Genomic DNA, 21,005 nt, shown 5'->3' on the forward strand with positions numbered 1-21,005 from the left:
CCTGTATCAGGATGAGGTCATATACCAGTTGTATTGCATATATATATATATATATATATATATATATATATATATATATATATATATATATATATATATATATATATATATATATATATATATATATATATATATATATATATATATATATATATATATATATATATATATATATATATATATATATATATATATATATATATATAAGATATCGCAGCAAAAGAAAGCGGAGGCGGTGGGGGACGAAAAGAAGAGGATACTAGGAAAAAAGACCGAAAAGATGTAAAGAAAGGAAACAAGAGTAAAGGGACAGAGGGGGCCATCTGCTTCAATGAAGGAAATAAACTTTACTAGAGATGGAAGGCGGGTAATGCTTCTCATCAACAAAAGTATGAGCTACACCAAGGTATGATACCCATGCGCGCCAGGTATGATAAGATAGAAGATGAAAAAATTTCCCCTCTGCTATTATAATTCCACCAGCAATGGATAAAAGTAAATTCAATAACTCCATATACGTATTGTCAAGGGGTAACAATTTTTTTCTTAAGTGACTCTGCAGACCTTCCTGAAGTAAGGCGAACATCGACACTTAAGAAATATATATTGTAAAAATGTGATCCAGGGTCCCTGCACAAGGAGGGGAGGGGGGTGTGGGGGGTGTCTATTCAGTACTTATGACTATAATAGAAATTCACCTGCGGGAGAACTAGATTTACAGGTAAGAAACTATTTCATACATATGGAGGTCTGCCAAGCCCCAGATCCCTGAGAGTATAATGTATCCCTTAATTGCTATGCCCAGTCCAACAGCAGATTTCAGATGTCCATCTGTTCACAATAGTCTTGCACCAATGGGCAGTCAATAGAGAGCTTAGAGAAAGTTCTTCACCTCCCAACAAACATGCACCACCTGCAGCCCTACCTAATTTATGAACAAGTTCAACAGTATAATATGCACACTACAGGATTTTATGTTGGACTAGTGTGAAGCGAGTCTCGACTGGTATTGGACTAGGCAAGGGAAGTGTCTCCTGCCATTTGTCCTCTTTCAGTTTGTCCACTTCTTGGAGCCATCTATATCTTAGACTTGTCAGCTCTCTGCTGTTGTTCATTAGAATGACATATGCCTGGGACATTGCCTGCCCCGAACCCGCCCCCAGCTAAGTTTCCAACAGCCTTATTATCTAGGGGTGACCCTATTATTTCTGCGTAATCCCCATGCAAGCCCAGATGGTGTGTTTAAATTGGAGGTTTTGAAAGGCCTGAGGTTCACTTACGTTTTAAGCTGTCTGAAAATGTGCAAATGAGAACATGCCTTCATCTCCCAGACCTCAGTCAGTGAAGAGATTCAAATAATGTCCCACTTCTTAACAGCATACAGTTTTTTCACCCCTTTTGAGTCTTGTGCCAGTTAATAGAGGCATCTTGGGTGTCAGTATTTTACCCCAGCCTATACATTTGTTAAGTTTGTGCAATATTTTCACAGAAACCGCAGTTGTAAGCAGCGTGTCCTGGGCTAGAGCGCCACCCTACAGAAAGTGGATGAATCCTCTGTCTCATAGCATTGCTATCCATCCTGTTATCTACTTTGTAGTTACAATTTTGACAATTCATTATCACTTGCTTAGTGCTCTCTCAAGACTCAAAATGCATTGGTCACCAGGTTCCTCTAGCCTCACCTTTCTCCTGAGTGGACTGGTTACTCTCCATGTCTCCCCAAGGCTGCCATACCAGATCTGCCATAGGATCGTCTTCATCTGCTTTACATCGGTCACAGAGCTCTGGGATTTCTGCCTGAAATCGGGAACCCACATTTATCCGTCTGCAGAAACGAGAACCATTATCAAACTAGGAAGTAATGCCAGCAGCCAACTCATTCTGGCAGTATTTCTAGATCAGTGTCTGAATTCCCAAAAGTTGTATCACAGGTTTGCATACAACTACCACTGCAACTTTTCAAAAATACTTTTTGAGGAAATGTAATTTTGTGATGCACATACATACTTCAATATTAAAATACATCCTAGAGTACTTAAATTAAGAGAAAGTGTGCCTCTTATTTTAGTATGGGGTCACAGGTGGCCTCCAAAGAATTAGGCAATGTTAAGAAACAAGGGTATATTAGAAGTCATCATTACTGCCCAAGACCTGCTGGTCGCACAATCAGGTCCGCAAAGATAGGACACAGGCCTGTTTGCAACACGGCTCATATATATGCAAAAATGCCTTTGATATGCACCCATCTCAGTCTCTAGACAGATTTCATATTTTGCACAGCTAGACTCACACGACATGCAGGAGACACACCAGGGCAGCTGCACGCAGAGTCACTAAGACCTTTGCCAAGCCTAAGCCCACCGCTAATGCTCAGAGTCGAGGCTGGACATACTGTTGAGTACACTGGGACAGCACTACTACCGTACAAGTCTATTGTCTGCTTTCACACAATTTTCATATGCTATTTGTTCAGCGACATACACAACTGTGAGCTTCTGGTACATCACATGAGGTGCCTGAAGTCCTAAGCAGTGAAGAAAATGTGTGCTGTAACCACATTCTGTTGTCACAACTAATTTCCTCCCACAAAGAGGGGAGTTACCGATGTTAAGGTGAAATGTATAAGCAAAACTGAATAAGATAACTCATGAGCGGAAATAAAGCAACAGCCCTTCGGGAGAAGGGAATCATCAAAAAAAGCCATTAGTTATGGAGAATGGGTGCTCTGCATTAGCTCCTCATTTGAAAGGCAAAAATAGTCCGGGACAAAAAAGTGACAACTTTACTTTTGGATAAAGAGGGTGGAAAATACACGTGGGAAAAATGGGAACTTCTCATGGAAGAAAAAGGATGTTTGTTAAAGCCGGCACAAGCATCGTTCCCACATTAGAACAGCCACCACAAGAAAGAACATCTACACTTGTGAGGTTACAAGCACAACAGATCAATAATACTATCAGGCTGCTATTGGTCTAGGACTTCTGGGTATGATGCACAGTTACTTAAAAAATTACCTGGTAGAAACAAAAACGGAATCAATTTTTGTGTCCTCCCAAAACATCAAAATCTTCATGTAAAACCGCCGAAACTTCCAGCGAGGTTTACAAGCACATGACAAAATTAGGGGAATAACCCAACAGAAAGAGTACTGGAAAGCTCACACTGGAAATGGAATATGAAATACTAGGACTATTCAGGACCTGGAAGGATGACGGGGAGGAGTGCACACTGATAATGAACTGGCAGCATCTGGGATAATGGAGTCATCTAGCTGGCCTTAGCCACAAAAGGCATGGAGTGACACTTGACATGAAAATACAGCAAGAACTCCTTCAGAAGCATTTTGAAAAGGCTCTTTCGTTATCTACGAAGATCAAGAGGAGGGTACAATGTTTCACCTCTAGGGATGGTACTATACAGGAGAACTTAAGAGACACAGCACTGTTAATAGAATACGAATGGTGCAACACTAGAAAGTGAAATGCGCTACGAATATTGTTACCGAGCCTGTCGGCAACTGAAAGGCTTCTCATTCTGTGGGACCAATCATTTTGTTTGCAGAGGCATTTTCCCCCAGACGAAGAATTAAGATTTGTTAGCTCTGGCATAGGCACACAGAGAAACAGAGCGCTTCACAGTCAATATTAAGAACACGTTATTAAAAATTGGACAACGTAAAAAACATAGGAATACAACGGCAACTAGCTAAAGTAGGGCAGTACATACAAGCAAAGGGCAGCAAAAAGGACATTGATCAAATGTTGAAGCAATGTTAAAAGGGGAGCAATCAAGAGGTTACTAAACAGCATCAGGCCAGGTAAGCCGGATTTCACCAGGTGTTCCAGGGTGTTATGCAGAGAATGCCTGGTTCATTGTTTTTGCTTTTTCGGGTAGGGTGGTGATTTGCTCCTGGCATCTCTAGAGCCTCCACTGAGGTGCAGTCAGACAGGTGGGCTTGCTTGTAATGAAGCAGTTTCTTAATTCCAGAGTGGCTTCAAAGGGAAGTCTACAGCTAACTTAAACTATTTTGGGGGGGGGCAGAGGGGGGGGGGGGATCTGATGCTTAGGTACTAGTGAAGAGATGGGTAGACCTGCCACATTCCGTGAACAAGAGTACAAGAGTTTACGCTGCCTCTAGGATTCACTTTCCTGAGGAGGATGCACTATTGAATTGATTTATAAAGCACCGCTAATGCCAGGAGGTGTCTTGGCGCTATTGGTAGTGTTGAGATGTGTGGAAGCACAGTAAGATTGTGGTGAATAGTGAAGCCAGATATGGCATAGGTGAGATGCCTAGTTGAGTTAATGAAACCGTTTCACTACTGGTGGTGGACAGCCTTATGTGTGGTAGATGAGGATTATGTTTTAGCAGGGATGAGCTCCAGAAAAAGTAAGTGCCCAGTTTATCCGCTTTCACTGAAGCACTTTAAGAGCTTTGATGTCTGACTAACTGACATGACACTCAGGCAGAGAAGGGTATAATTTTCATATAGGTTAACAGTGATACTATCCTCTAGCACCATCTTCCCTAAAGGTCCCATGTACATAAGAAGGGATGGTGATGGGATTGAACCCGGAGGCTCACAACATTTTAATGGCAGGGATGTCACATTCCCAAAAGACCGATGATTTATAACATATATAACCTATTAATGTATACATATAGGTTGTACCAATGTAGGTTTGTTGCCTATGGCATTTAAGAACCAGTAAGAATGATTTATTTGCACATTATTGGTGTACTTATTTGTTCACAAACAAACACATCTAGCCTCCATCTATATAATATGTTAAACAAATAATGCTTTTGTGCTCACCAAATACTTATTAAAGATGTATTCTCACAAACGTCATGGGAACAGGAGCTCTGTTCCATACTTTTTTACACTGTGTGAACTATTGCATAAGGGATCATTATTCTGCTGACAAACAGCAGGGGGATTGATCAATAACAGCAGGCGGCTGAAGGCCACATGTGGGCTGCTACAGCTAAGACTGCATTCAGCCTAACAGCTTTAGGGTTGACATTCCAATTCTCATCAGAACTGCTCTAAAATAAGTTCTCTGTAAGGACATATTTACATATACTATGTTTGGGGTTTTCATTTTGCGTCCTTTCCTAACATTTGTCTTCGCAAATGCCACAGCCATAATTGGTATAATGATGCAAAACTATTCTGCAGTTCAGTGATGCATAATAGAATTACAATATTGTGAACTGATATAGGGATTTTTGAAGGTGAACACACCTATACATTCATTGCGGAGTTTCAGTAAAATCTGATTGCATGTCAATATACTGACCCATTCAGCCCTATACCCTGTATTTTGGAGGACCCCCTGCGATTGCCGCCTAGGCCATTAAAGCGATAACCGCACGCCTTGAGGTCTAAGCTAGACCTATCAGAACCGGATGCAAACAAAGCCGTGGGGAGCATCAAGGAGGGAGTAATTAAAGAGTTCAATGTTACAAACCGTACTCTGAATTCGACAAAGGAGGAGACCTCTTCAGGACTCCTTCCCAGTTCCAACCCAAGGGAGAGACTGGATAGAAAGGTCTTGTATTTAATACACTAGATGGCAACAATCACATTTCTCTAGAATCCACAGAATGTCATGACAAGGAGAGTAGAGTCTGTGCTATATCAAGGTCAGAATCCGGATTGGAATGGGTTCAAGAGTTTGTGGTTGGAAAGCTGCTTAGTGGGACAGTTTGATGTTTGTTCAAAAAGGGCATGGGGGAGTTTAGACAAGATGGACCAAACAATACTCTGTCTTCACACTTTTGGCCAGAACGGTTTATTCCACAAAGGAAACATGCCATGTTGCCTGTTTTTGTACAGGACTTTAAACTTCTTAAACACATGCCCAAGTAGCATGAACTTGGAGCACAGTTAAGGCACTCTGTGGGTTAAAACAGACCACCTTCACTGCGTACAACTAATAAAAGAGCATTTCAGAAGGCAATACTGCTGTAAGGATGGACCTGTGTAATCAATAGGGTCCATCTTGATCACTCGAAAAACGTAAATAATGACACGAGGCACACGTCATAGCTAGATGCCTCGGTTGGGAGCCTATGAATTTATTTTACACAAGTCTTTGATCATATTTTAATACTGGGCAATGTCCACACATTAGGAATGGAGGGGGACAGGGCAAGAGCCTGATGTAGGATTGATAAAAATAGTCTGCTAAGTGGCTCTTCAATGGCACATGGAGATGCTGGGTCCACTACTTACGGTTCAATGCTGACGGGGGTGGCTTCTCCCATGGCAGTGAGGACTGGAGGAGTGACATCAGAGCTGACTGCAACAAAGTAAAATGTGGAAGAAAAGGACTAATAAGAGCAATGCATGGGCACAGGAAAGTCAAAGAAATCACTATAAATCAAAAGTATAAAGGACACACGCATGGCTTTGTTAGGAGCTCCCTATATGCCCTAACAGACTCACGGCAATGTCCCATAAACTAGCCCAGGACACTCAATGTACAGTCTGATACGTGTGTGTGTGTGTGTGTGTGTACACTTCCATATGTATCCACACACATTTTACTTGACATTTTCGCAAATGCTTGTTGGAATAAAAACTGTTCAGGAAATATTTCACAGGTTTCAGACACACTATCACTATGGCAACTGCTAGTTTAATAATACCTGCAACATGTTAACTTAATTGCCATGGGTGCGCTTTTAGCCTTGCAGAACATCAAGAAACAGATGCCGAACCTTTATGGAGCAGTACATTCTCATTTTAATTTTTTTGTGTGGAAATTGTATACAAATTCTTTTTTTTTGGCAGTCTGAAGTGTTATGCTGCTCGCACCAGGCAATAGTTTTTCACAATTGTAAAATGGAAAGTTGCTTAACATACTTGCAAAATGTTAATTGTTTGAAGGGGCACGTAGCAGGCACCCGACTTGTAAAGAGGAAAGTGGATACATCACTAAAGACCTCTGCAAACGAGGAGTAGAATTATGGAATCCTTGGAAAAGGCTTGAATTATTAAGTCACTTTTCATGCGCTTATTAAATGTTTACTGTTTATATTCAATAGGCAATTTTAAAAACAGATAATGAGCCACCATCGGCACCTTCTTGGCTTGGAGATCGGTTTGGAGTGTCCTACTCTTCGGGTAAATCAGAATTTCATTATGGATAAATCACGATACACAGCACCTCTGATAGCACAATTCACATAACCTGTAGCTAAAGCAGGGGTGTTCAGCATAGGTTCAGTAGAGTTGGATTCATGTCAGATTTTAAAATAACCGCAATGCACATTATTTCCATCTAGAATCAATGTATGCATATTTGTGCTATGTGTATAGCATGAAGCCTGGCACGTGTGTGCTCTACTTTGAACATCCCAAGGCTAAAACATCCAACAACTCAACTGTAATTAAGTTCCCCTATGTGGATTAGGAAGACCTTCAGTTAACTTTTGTTTCATTAAGGGGGTTCAAAACTTAATAAAACAATAAGAAAATATTCTGGTGGTGGAAAAAATAGCTACAGAAGTTCATACAGATATGTCGTCTTACTACGCAGAGGTGCAGGGTAGAACAGACAAATTGAACAAATGAGTGTCTAGTCCACAGGAAGGTGTCTAAGGTTGTGCTTTTCGACAAAGTAATTTTGTTATGCTTAGTCCACATGTTCCTTCATATTACTAACTTGTTTTGACTCAATTAAGTATAGCATTTACAACACACAGAAAGATTATATGGTAGGTTCACATTGAATCTGTTTGAATAGTGCATCCAAAGATGCTGGATGCCAACAAGAAGATACGTTCCCTTCATAAGTACCTGTAGCATCAGCTTGCTTAGTAGGATTTGCTCTCAGATATGGTAAATTACTTCCTATCAACACAGCAAAAGTTACTCACCTCCAGGATTTACAGTATTAGTAGGGGAAACACAATTTTGTGGTACCAACTATGTCCCAATTGGCCCAAAGATAGTGAACCATGTTTTAAAATCTTAAATACAGGCAATGCTGGATGGCACACAGCTGGCCCTCCTGGCACCTTAAAAGAGACACTACTTGTCCTACTGGTACATTACAACCCACATGCGTTTCAAGCCTCTCCACGGTTCAGCGGACTCTCACTCCTATAACGTTTACAGCTGCAGTGGAGCTGAGAAAGAAGGATAGTTGGCCTTACACAATGAAACCGTCAGAGTACTGAAATAATCCAGGTAACTTTCCCCCACCCTTGCAACCAGCTCCAAACTTCTGCTTCAACCCACTGAGAATAGTTTTTCAAGCACAAAACTCAGAGTAGATTGAATCAACGCAGGTAAATTTAGACACTGGGGTCAGCTAGTGATACTGACCACCATTGGCAAACTACGACTGGTGACTACAAAAGCCAATGCTAATCATGCAGTCTGTATCAACAGAGGGCCTGTGAACTTATACCATGCTACAGCTTCTACTGCTATTACATACATCTGATATAAGTTATAGCCTCTTGTTTCTGGCTCTTCAGCCACTCTAAACTGTTTTCTTGGGAGTTATGTTGCTTTCCCTAATGCTGGGGACAGGAGTGACTTAGATGGATAGTAAATATAGTAAATAATATACAGATTCATTATGTTAATGTTTTTTATGGGACTAAACTTTTGAGGTGGCTGGGGTATTCCACTTTATTAGAGTAGTCTCCTCTCAACCTAAGTTGAAGAACAGAAATTGAGATGGTTAATGAATCCACCCGACTTAACTGTGGTATGGTTTTAAGTAAATGTAGCATGTTCTCCTGATTAAGTTTGTCAAACGGCCCCTTCAACTTATATTGTGCACAGAAATTATAGTCACTATCTTCTGGGGACTTATCTGGTCTGGGATTAGGTGTATCTTCCACAAATGAGTAGGCTTCAATTAAGGGTGGGAGACGAAAGGAAAATATTGTGTTACTTGTGCCATCAGAGGTATAAAGAAAGGACTGAACCTCAGGAAAATGTTGCTTCCCACCCACCCTTACCAACAGGGTGGTCAGCGAACATCACTTCTTGCGGCTCGATGTAAATTGCAGGAAGTTCAAGCCAGTATTACTTCCTGCTAGTAAATGTGTAAGCTGTTTCAGTTTTGATTGTCCATTTGACTTTTTTCTATTTTTTTTTCACGAAGTAGGGAACAAATTGATTATGTTACTTAACCTGTAAGGATCTGCTTATGGCTGTTTTTCTTCGAAGAATTGTTTCGAGTCACAAGGTAGAGTGACTCCTCTTCTCAGTGATACTGCACATGGGCATCAACTACTTTGTTAGATTGTTTTTCAGCAGGAGAGCGATCCCCAGCAGGGACTCACTCCATTGGGCAGCAAGGAGTGGAGGAGTGGCCCCTTGGGGAAGGGCTTTTGCTTCCCCCATGTTTTTGGCCAGATCAGTCTTTCTGCCACCCACCCCCCACACAAAAAAGCAATAGTCTTTCTGCCCGTCCTGGGGGCAGATGGAGAATATTACAGTTGATCTGTCTCCATGGGGGGGAAGAAAGCCCACTAGACACCAGGGATTTTTTTTCTTTCTAATAAAAGAGGTAGAGGCTGCCATGACCATGCACAACACCCAAAATAAATTGCAACAGATCTTTCTGCCCACTCTCCCCCCTGGCAGATGGGGCACTAGCCAAGTACCCTCCATGTCACGGGTACTTGGCCTACCCTCACAAGTGAGGTACCATTTTTATCGGGAGACCTGGTCGGAATTTTTTTTTGCCCGTTATCCCACACAGCAATGTGAGGAAATTTTTATTTTTTAAAGCTTAATTTGATGTTTTCAGGGGATTCTGGGTAGGAAAAATTTTTGAGATACACACAAGCCAAACCTCCCTGGACTTCGCCCGGTGTCTGGTTCTCAGAAATGTCTGGGTTTGGTACGTTTCCTTAGATGCTAGTCGAGCCCGGGAACAAAAATGCAGATGACACCCTCGCAAAACTAGGTCAGTTTGCGATCGATAAATTTGAAGTATCCACAGTTTTGGGCCATTTACTGTCGCGGGACTAGGCCTAACCACACAAGTGAGCTCCCATTCTTATTGGGAGACTTGGGAGAATGCTGGGTGGAAGGAGGTTTGTGACTTCCTGTGGATTCCAGAACTTTCCATCACTGCAATGTGTTTTTCGCACATATAATTTCCCGTAATCCGATATTTGCCAGTTTCAGCATCAGAAATAGGCCCTCTGTAAGAATAATTTTGGATCCATGACTTTCTTATCAGTTGTATTCTCAATAGTGCTTTCAGACACTGGTAGGTCGTCTGTCAAGTTTTTGGTGCAATTGAAGATCTTAATAGTATTTGGTTCTATTATGTGTACATCATTCACTTAAAGCACTGTGCATAACAGGAGGCAGCATCAACCTTGATGGATTTGTCGGATTTACATTTAAGAACAGAGGAACAGGTGGTGAAACCTTAGTCAAACTGCTGTTTACACCTACCTTGAACCTTTTTGGGAGGGTTTTATGATCAAGCAATAAGTCGCTCTTTTCAGTCTTCTGGTCATTTTATAATGAACCGACAATGAAAGATTTCAAAAGTAACTCGAGCTAGCATGTGCTTTTTGAATGGGCAATGGAACCCACCCTCGGTCCTCCAGCCAGATATTGGCACACACTGTGCACACAACGTGTCTCGTTTTTGTGTGTATTTTAGCTAGGTGGGGCAGGGTGCAGTGGGACAAATTGGATATGAAAGTTGTCCAGTAGGTGTGCACTGTTGAAAGGTCTCGGCCTTTTTTCACATTACCACTCTGCACACACCTCCAGAAGTGCAGCTGCGGATTTAAACACTTTGGAGTAGTCCCAAATCATATTCAAAGTCGAACAGTATGAGGGTCCGTGATGGCAAAAAAAAATGTAAGTAATATGCAAATAACAGTCTTATAAGACTTTACAGTTATTAGTTTGCACCACACCGAGTACCTTTGACAATTGCTGTTTGGAAAACAATCTGGTTGTTAATGCTGCGCAATATACTAACCTAGTTTTGGAGAAACACATAAAAAGCGTAAGCAATTTTTAAACACAAGGCTTCCAAGCTTATTACTGTGTTCATAGAGCTGATGAAATCATAGCATTAAGGCAAAATACATTCCACTATAAAATCTAGATTGGAGATTTTCTAGACTGTTTAGATAAACAGCTAGACATAACTGATTGTCAGATTTGTTGGTAAATATTTTATCTCCTTGTGCCACATCTCAGACACAGACTGGTCTATAGGTTGGTCTGATGAAACGTTCCTTGAAAATAGAGGTATACGAAATTTGCTTTTAGCGAATAGCCTTGTCTGGGATGCTTTCAAGCAGGCACTTAACACCTTAGTTGAAAAGAATTCATATCAGGATGACCTGCGAAAGTTTATGGATTCCATGCATACAAATATGTTAGCAGAAAATTGCTAAAGGGGGCGCCTCCAGGCTTCCGTCCAAAAAGATATCAATTGGATTTCTCAGGATAGGATTTCGCATATTTGATTTGGTGCTCAGTTAAAATTTTGCATTACCCCTTGCAGTATAGAAACTATTTTGATTAAAGAAAAGAATTACTTGCACACATATTCTGTTGCTGCAACTCTTTCAATCAGGTTAGAAACTGCTACTGTTCTTTAGAAGACTACGAATTATGCATTGATGCTTTGAATGAGATCTCCAACACTTACGATTTACCAAATTCTTAAGAAAGATTTTTAACATTCAAGTATGATTTATTGCGGTTACATCGTATTTGTCCAATTAAATCAAATTTAAAAATATTATATATCTATATATAATTTATTTGAACTAATATTAAGTACTTCTGCATCTCACATCCATGACTAATATCTTCTGGTCAGGTAACTCAGTTGACTAATGCATCCAATTCAAGAATATGTCTCACCTCCAGGTCACAGGTTTGAATCCTGGCTGGTTCATTCACACTTTCAATCTGCCATGGTTGATAAAAACGAGTATCCTTGTGTTGGGTAGCAATAAATATCTTATTTCAGTGCCAAGTGACCCAAGGTTGAGCAAATGTTTTACAAATAAATATTATGGTATGTACTGAGAATCAGGGTGACTGATACGGTTTTAATTATTTTAGTTCACATTATCGAGACAGTTTTTATTTATTTAAAAAATGCATCATGCTCCTATTCGTTCATTCCATTTCATCTTGCAATCAGCAGTATTTCAAATGCAATAGTTGCACTTATGAGAGGTCCACAGATACATATATGATACTGCTATGACAGAGTGGATGTGAACAACACCAGCAAGGGTTTCTCTTTATCAGCAATGACACGAGGCACAATCCAAAGGAAAATAAGTGACTTTGCTGTCCATACTACGGAAGACGTGTAGCTCTTACTTTTCATTTTTTTCAAACTTTATCAATGCTAAAAAAAAGTGAATCTGTGGTTGAAATTTCGAAGACGGTTGTTCCTTGCTACCAAATTCATGCTTCAGTTCTTTGAAATTCCCCAAGATAGAACTTCTTTGCTTTCAGATACCCTACACAATAGGATTCTGTAATTCCTTGAACATTGCGATGAAAGATACTAACTCTACTTTAGATCGCCTTGGGATGGAGAAGTCATTTGTGGTCTGCAAGCCAAACTATGGTCGGCTCCTCTGCTCTGTCAATCAGGTAATGTGTGGTCTGTAAAGAGCAGACTTTGGAGAAAGATCGAATGCTTGTGGCCTTATTCAAGGGAACCAGATTCAAGTCAAAGAACCCATGAAGGGAACATGCGCTAGGCCTATGCGAATACAAGGAAGGTATAGAAACTGTGGTATCCACATACAAGTCGTCAAACAGCTCAACTAAATCAAAAGAAGGCTTGGAATGGCAGAGGAATACAATGTTCCAGACATACAATCTGTACCTCTGAAATACATTACACATTTATTCAAAACCACAACAATACTCAACCCACTCTTCCTTCCATACCTGAATGAAAAGAAAGGAAGCTTACCAGCCCTCAGGAGGGTTCTTGGGGTGCTTTTTGGGGTGAAAGGTGGCGGTCCGCAGTGGCCACTAGCAGTAAGGATTGCATTGAAGTATAGTCCTGAGCCCTCCCGTACTGGGCTAAGAATGGGAGGCGGTGTGTAAGGAGGTAGCATAAAGTTCCGATCAGATGGATGATCCGCCAATCGTACGGGGGAACGCAGGTGGCTCTGGTATGGAGTGATGTTGGAGTAGACAGCAGGGACAATAAAAGTGCCAGGCTTTGGAGGTATAAACAGTGGTTCAGGCCTTGGCCGCTGCTTGGGCTTTCGGGACTGGTTCTCCCCTTCCTCCTTTGGTGGATCATTTTCCTGTAAACAGCAAAATAAAAGTCTAAGAAAATGGAACACAACTGAGTCAAGCTCTAGTTTATGACATTATTATATGTTTTAAGGAAAATCAATAGAATGTGGTTTGTAATTGGTCTTTTTTTCTGATTTTGAACACTCTCATAGTATGCAATTATTAGCCTTTTAATTACTATCTACGTATATATTTTAAAATGAATTTTTAATTTATTATTACATTCATTGCTATTCACAGCATAATAATGCTTTAATATATGTTGATAGTGCATCAACAGCTCATATGTTCTAGATCTAGGTAGAATATTTAGAAAGAAATAACAGTTTTGAACAAATATGCTAGAGAATTCACATGTTTCTTCTCACACCTTACATTGCACATTTCCTGTTTTTCTGATAAGAATGCTGAGAAGGAAAATATCAAATCTATGTAAAAGCATCTGAATGAGAGAAAACCTTCAGGCATTCCAGATGGAGCTGCTATCCCATAACAGACGCCTGCGTCAAAGCGCACACTGGCGCTAGCAATCGCTTCTTGAAAGAGCAGCAACAAAGATTCTCTTTGCTCTTCACAGCAGGCTGAAAACAGCAAAAGCCATTAAGTATAAGCAGGTCTATTTGCTGTGGGCATTTTATGAAACTTCCATGTTGGCAATATTTTGTGGTAATTTAAACATCAGGTCGGTCTAAAAAGAAGAGTTTCCATCATAAATGTCTTCCAACGATTGCCTTGCCATCGCTTTTGCAGATATGTTGCCTTTTTTGTCATTTTTACATGTCCTGCCTTTAGTCTACTGACATAATACATCTCTGCTGTAAGGCTTATTCATACACTTTGCACTAAAATACATTTTAACATATCCTTCGGAGAAAGGAGTTACAGCAACCCACCGATATAAATGTATTCCTGGCAGTCTCTGGCAGGACTGATACATGAATGTCCATTCACCAAAATGATAGTAGTATATCACATACCCACCCTTTGAACCAATTGCAACTTAGAAAGTGATATAACATTTTTGACACTGAATCTTCCCAGAAGTGATGTCACATGGTTTTGATTCTGATGACATCACATTAATTGACACTGCTGAAGTTAAGAGTCCGTTAATCGCACAGTTATGCAGGCCTCGAAAAATCAAACATTTTACCAGACTTGCAGGTCTAGTGACTTGAATAATCTTCTTGACCCAACTGTAATCCTCTTGATCAAAAGATCCTGGAAAAATAATTCATTTCATTCTTTTTCTACATTAATCATATATGACAGACAGCACACTCAAATATGTGAATTCAGTATGTCTGCTGTACATAAAAAATTAGTTTTATTTAATAAACTACGCTTTTGCTCCATGTATAATCAGAATCTAGACCACCTATAGAGTACACATGACCCTTGACTTGCATCTTAGTTCACTAACAGTATCGTCATCAGAAGGTTGATACAAACGTTTCGCAGTTCAGGTTTAAAACCACTTACTTAAAAAAACAAGTGATTGATGTTCTGAGAGTCACCTTAAGTTATATCCAAATTCTAGTAAAAAAAGCAAGCTCACCGCCACAGCCCGGCTTCAACAGGAAGCCAGGCAACCTTTGTTGGGACGGGGCGGGGCCGGACACGCGACCGGAGCTTCCCAGGAGGCAGGCTGCAGTGGCTGGCGCATGGCTCTGGTGCAGAGAGAGAAGAGCCCTGCGTGCAGCCGGCGTCCGCCCGGGAAGCCAAGGAGCGGAGTGCCGGTGTCCCTGTGCCCGTTGATGTCGGAAGAGTCCTGCGGAGTAGAAGTCCCGGTGAGTGGGGCTGCAGCGTGTGTATGTGTGTGTGTGTGTGTGTGTGCGCGCCTGTGTGTGCGTGCATGCAGAGGGGTGGGGGCTGGCTGTGTCCCGGTGAGTGGGGCTCCGTGCTTGCGTGTCTGTGTATATGCAGGGGGGTGGGGGGCGGCAGCGTGTGTATGTGTGTGTGTGTGTGTGTGTGTGCATGCAGAGGGGTGGGGGCTGGCTGTGCCCCGGTGAGTGGGGCTCCGTGCTTGCGTGTCTGTGTATGCAGGGGGGTGGGGGGTGGGGGGCGGCAGCGTGTGTATGTGTGTGCGCCTGTGTGTATGCGTGCATGCAGAGGGGTGGGGGCTGGCTGTGTCTGTGTGTGAGCAGGGGCTGTGAGTTACTCTGCGCAAGCGCGGCTCAGACGCGCGCTCCCGCGGTCAAAACTGAGACTGCAAAAGCGCGCGTCTGAGTCGTGTCCACTCTCCTAAATACGGGCCACATTAGGTCTATACCAGACACTCTCAATGCTCACGCATTGAGAGTACGTCTGCTCGACCTAAAAAAAAGATTACTAACGCATGATGTGATAGCACATTGTCTTTTACAGACAGCACATTTTCCATTGAAATGGCCACAAAATATTGACTGTCATGGAGTTTTAATGATCAAACTATATAGCATACAAATGATATTTGGAAATCGTGCTTCAGCATATACGTATCATTTGCACATCAGTTAAGTGGTTTAGTTTACCCATCCAAAAACATGCATCAGATTGTCCACAATCCGACACACACCGCTGGACACACCGCTGGACATATCCTAGATGTCATTTTTAGGTCTCGCCTGTCGATGCGCATGCGCATCGAGCAAGCGAGACTATTGCGAGTTATCTACTCTTTATCCACACTGCAAGGAATCGTGGCGATTCCTTGCAGTGCCCGTGACTTTTAAGGTCAATGCGCATGCGCATTGAGCTTATGCGCATGCGCATTGACCTTAAAAGCGCGTGCGCGTGCACGTCCGTCTTTGTTTACCCCTCCGCCCCCTCCCGCCGTGTCGCATTTCTCCTCCCCCTCCCCTCTCTTCCTTCCGTCTTCCTGCCGTGTCGCACCTCTCCCCTCTCCGCCCCCTCCCCTGCCCGCCCCCTCCCGCCGTGTCGCATTTCTCCTCCCCCTCCCCTCTCTTCCTTCCGTCTTCCTGTTTTCGAAGCAAGCTTCCCGTCCCTCTGCTGCACTTCATCACAATCTGCCTCCTCGGAACGACCCTCTTGAAGGCCTGTCTCCCGCTGCCTCGTTCGCCCGCAGCCGCAGCCTGCCCGGCTCATCAATATTTATCAAAGGCAGCCGCGCATTCTGCAGCTTCCCGCCTTTTATTGTTGCCCATATTTCCACTTTATTGTCTTCTCAGACCGTGCATGGGGCAATCGGTCCCTCTTGATTCGATATTATAAATCTGCCGGAGATGCGTCTCCTTCAATGTAATCACAGACGGATATACGATAAATCCAGTTCCCTGTGGACTTCCAGCGCGCCCGAGCCTCTCGGAGCGTGTGCCCACCGCTGCGCCGCCCTTGTAGTACCCTCCCCTTCCCGCCGTGTCGCATTTCTCCTCCCCCCTCCCCTCTCTTCCCTCCGTCTTGTCTTGTGAGTCTCTGTAACTGTACCCCGCCTTTCACCCATCCTGTAGTCATGTAAAACAACTCCTCGGGTTACAGCTCCTGTTTCCGAGATCTTTCTGTAACTCGTGCCACTTTCTTTTATTTAATGTTCGTGCCTTTCTTCCCATGCATAGGGTTGGCATAAGCGCTGCACATTTTAGGAAGCAGTATAACAAAGCATAATGTTTAGGGTTAAACACCATTCAAGCAAGCAGTGTGACGTAGCATCGTGTTCCCTGTTTCCCTCGCTCCAATTCCCTATAGTATTCCCTCTCCCCCATGCCCTGTCATTCCCTCTTCAGTTGTGTCGCAGCGATTTAAACATGTCTTAAACGCAATAAGCACTATGCAAGCCAATACATTACATAAAGTGACATCTTCCCCGCGCCGCTTCTGTGTACCTTTTCCCTTCAGATGCAGCGCTTTGACCCTATCTACATGCGGCATAAGCACTATCTATGCAAACTGCTGACATATTACATCGGGTTCTCTTGTTCCCTCTCTCCAATTTCTTCTCTCATTCCACTTGTTTCTCCTCACCCCTACTGCTTCCTTAAAGTACTACGGTGCACTAAAAATGTAGGGCAACTTCCGTGCCGTATAAGCAGCCAACGTGACATAACTCCTTTCTTCCCTCTCTCCGGCTCCCTCCTGTGTCTACTCCTTCTCTTGCTTGCCCCCGCTCTGCGCATGCGCCAACTGTTAGCAAGCGTTTTTATTAACAAAAGGAAAACATAGTCTAGTCTGGGAAACACAGAGGCGGGTAACAAGGGGATCCTCTAGCAGCCATGAGTGCATGAAGCTCCCCACACACTCCAGACCCAGATGTGTATGATTGCGACAGAGATGACGCGAAGAGGCTAAACATTAAGACGTCACACGGGTGCTGGATCTGAAGATACGGGAAGGGAGCATACCAACGAGATTCATGCTGAAATAGAAATGTAAACTTTCAGCGCCGATCAAACCATTCAAAAATGTCTCCCTTGCAATGCCTGGTGCGAGAGTGAGTCTTTGTATGTCAGAGACTGACAGAGACGTGGTAACATTGGCGAACCCAGGGGCTTTAAGTGGGCCGGGTTCTGCCGGTGCTCAACAGCTGCATGTCTAAAAACCAGGTGCCAGACTACTGCAAGCTTCCATCCACACGCAGGCTCTCCTGCACACCAACGTCATTCTTTTCGTGTGACCCGCCACAGACCGACCTTTCTACAGGGCTGAGGAGGGGGTGGGGGCAGCAGGGCGTCCTTTGCAAAAGGTTTTAAACTGTACAGTAACCCCATTCCATCACTCGCCTCACTCTTCCCTTGTCACCCCACTCTCTCACTTGCTCCTCTCATTTGCTTTGCTTCCCCACCATGTCCTCTAACGTGTGCCTTCCCCTCCCCTACCCTCCCCCGCGGCTCACCCCACCTCTTCTCGTTTTCCCCTCGCCCTCCCCCTCCTCCCTCAGCGCTCTCCTGCACACCAACGTCATTCTTTTCGTGTGACCCGCCACAGACCGACCTTTCTACAGGGCTGAGGAGGGGGTGGGGGCAGCAGGGCGTCCTTTGCAAAAGGTTTTAAACTGTACAGTAACCCCATTCCATCACTCGCCTCACTCTTCCCTTGTCACCCCACTCTCTCACTTGCTCCTCTCATTTGCTTTGCTTCCCCACCATGTCCTCTAACGTGTGCCTTCCCCTCCCCTCCCCTCCCCCGCGGCTCACCCCACCTCTTCTCGTTTTCCCCTCGCCCTCCCCCTCCTCCCTCAGCCATCGCTCCCATCTCTCTTTGATCTGACTGAAACTATTAATGGGGTCTCTTAAAGAAATGCACAGGATTCTCTGGCAGCAGTATATTTTAAATTGTACACCAAAATTCATCAAGTTGTATACTGGTAGGGTCTCTTTGTAACACTCACACTCACTCACCCTCACCCTCACTCACCTTCACCCTCAACCCCTCACCCTCACTCACCCCCCCTCACCCTCAACCCCTCACCCTCACTCCCTCACCCTCACTCACCCTCAACCCCTCACCCTCAACCCCTCACCCTCAACCCCTCACTCACCCACACTCACCCCCACTCACCCTCACTCACACTCACCCACCCTCACCCTCACTCACCCACCCTCACCCTCACTCACCCTCACCCTCACTCACCCTCACCCTCAACCCCTCACTCACCCTCAACCCCTCACCCTCACCCACTCTCAACCCCTCACCCTCACTCACCCTCAACCCCTCACTCACCCTCAACCCCTCACTCACCCTCAACCCCTCACTCACCCTCAACCCCTCACTCACCCTCAACCCCTCACTCACCCTCACTCACCCTCAACCCCTCACTCACCCTCACTCACCCTCACTCACCCTCAACCCCTCACTCACCCTCACTCACCCTCAACCCCTCACCCACCCTCAACCCCTCACCCACCCTCAACCCCTCACCCACCCTCAACCCCTCACCCACCCTCAACCCCTCACTCACCCTCAACCCCTCACTCACCCTCAACCCCTCACTCACCCTCACTCACCCTCAACCCCTCACTCACCCTCAACCCCTCACTCACCCTCAACCCCTCACTCACCCTCACTCACCCTCAACCCCTCAGCCTCACCCTCACTCACACTCAACCCCTCACCCTCACTCACCCTCACTCACCCTCATGCTAAAGATTTACAAAAAAACCCATAAACAATTCTAAAAGCACTAACTCTAATGCTGCGAGACCTATTGCATTTCTAATGCTTGTTGCTAATACTGAACTAGTTACCTTTCATACTATAACTCCAGTCACAGGGTCAGACCATCGCTTGCTTTCCAACATAAAACAACACTAAGCGACTCACCTAAAACTACCTTACATCCATCCACCTATCGGCCGTGGAACAAACTCAATTTGGAACACTTGGAAACACAACTAACATCCAGTATAAATCTGGAAACCATAAATTCTGTTCAGAATCTATATGAGTGGCTACAGGAAGCTTGTAACATCCTGATACCACTCAAAACCACACAACAGAACACAAGAAAAAAAGCGCCTTGGAGAAACATAGAAATAAAAGACAAACAACAAATTAGAAAGCTGCAACGTTCCTGGCTCAAAACAAACGCCAAACAAAACCAACTTCACCTACAGAAAATTAACAGGATTATATAAGTCGGCTATCAAAAAAGCTAAGAAAAGGTACTATTCAGACAGAATTCAAAACGCTAAATGTGCAAATAAAGAATTCTATAAAATACTCAATGAATTTCGAAAACCAAATTGCCTAGAAGGAACTCATCCGGTTACTCAAGATTTCACAGACAAACTGGCATATCATTACACAGACAAAGCAGACACATTGGACTCGTACTTAAAACAGAAATAAAGCACCAGCACTAACCCTTGAACAAAACAACTATCCAAGAATGCTCTAATCAAGCCTCTCCGTTCCTTCCAACACATCTCACACAATGAATTTATGGACCGAGTCAAAGCAAGCAGGCCTGCCGGCAGCCCTTTTGACCCCTGTCCGCCACAAACTTTTAAGACAATTCTTTTAAGAACCTCTGCTGCCATTCCAGTAAGAAGAATCATCAACGATTCCTTAACTACTGGAATATTTCCAGAAGAACTCAAAAAGTCATACATACGCCCTTTACTGAAGAAAACAAACTTGGACCCCCTGAACCCTGACTACACACCCATTACAAATGGACCTTTCCTGAGCAAACTGATAGAAAGAGCAGCGTTCGCCCAGATGTCACAATTCATTGAAGAGAATGACATACTTTCAGATTTCCAAACAGGATTCCGTCCGGGAAGAGGCACTGAATCTGCCCTCCTTGCCATCTGTACTGAGAAAGGGGGTTCCTAGCAATCAACAATAAATTTGAACCGTTGAATACCAATAAATAAATAAAAACTTGATTAGCCTGCACTGTTGTTTATTCACAATGTAGGCATACGTTAGTCATCCTTAGTTTGGATAAACAATCACAAAATGCATAGTGCCCCAGGAAGGGAGGGAGGTGATATAGTGCAAGGTAGTGTGGGTATAGGATAGTGACAATAAAAAACAGCCAAATGGCCTCCCTGTACCATGTATCAAATTCAGACATACACAAAGAAAAGACCGTTGGTTCAGTACATCATTAGATAAGGATCATACTCCACATATCACATTGAATGACTAAATGATGGGGTGAAGCTGATAAACCTAAAAGCTGTCGGCGTTTCGACCCTCTAGTAATTGCGGGAGTTAGTTGTAACCTTGCTTCGGGGTCTTCATCCGGACGGGGACGGGGCAGGC

The 21,005-nt window shown here is 43.5% G+C and overlaps 1 protein-coding gene across 4 annotated transcripts in view; it reads right to left on the reverse strand.

Annotated features, from left to right (window-relative positions):
* Positions 1-21,005, reverse strand: part of MIDEAS (mitotic deacetylase associated SANT domain protein) — a 664,701-nt gene that overhangs the window by 108,794 nt on the left and 534,902 nt on the right. For all 4 annotated transcript variants that reach the window (XM_086937252.1, XM_086937251.1, XM_086937250.1 and 1 more), the window contains 3 exons: positions 12,964-13,306; positions 6,243-6,309; positions 1,683-1,825 (listed from right to left, as the gene is read on the reverse strand). In XM_086937252.1, coding sequence (XP_086793378.1) covers positions 1,683-1,825; positions 6,243-6,309; positions 12,964-13,306 — 553 coding nt within the window. The remainder of the gene's footprint in view (positions 1-1,682; positions 1,826-6,242; positions 6,310-12,963; positions 13,307-21,005) is intronic.

This window comes from Lissotriton vulgaris, chromosome 9, assembly GCF_964263255.1.
Source record: "Lissotriton vulgaris chromosome 9, aLisVul1.2, whole genome shotgun sequence".
NCBI lineage: Eukaryota > Metazoa > Chordata > Amphibia > Caudata > Salamandridae > Lissotriton > Lissotriton vulgaris.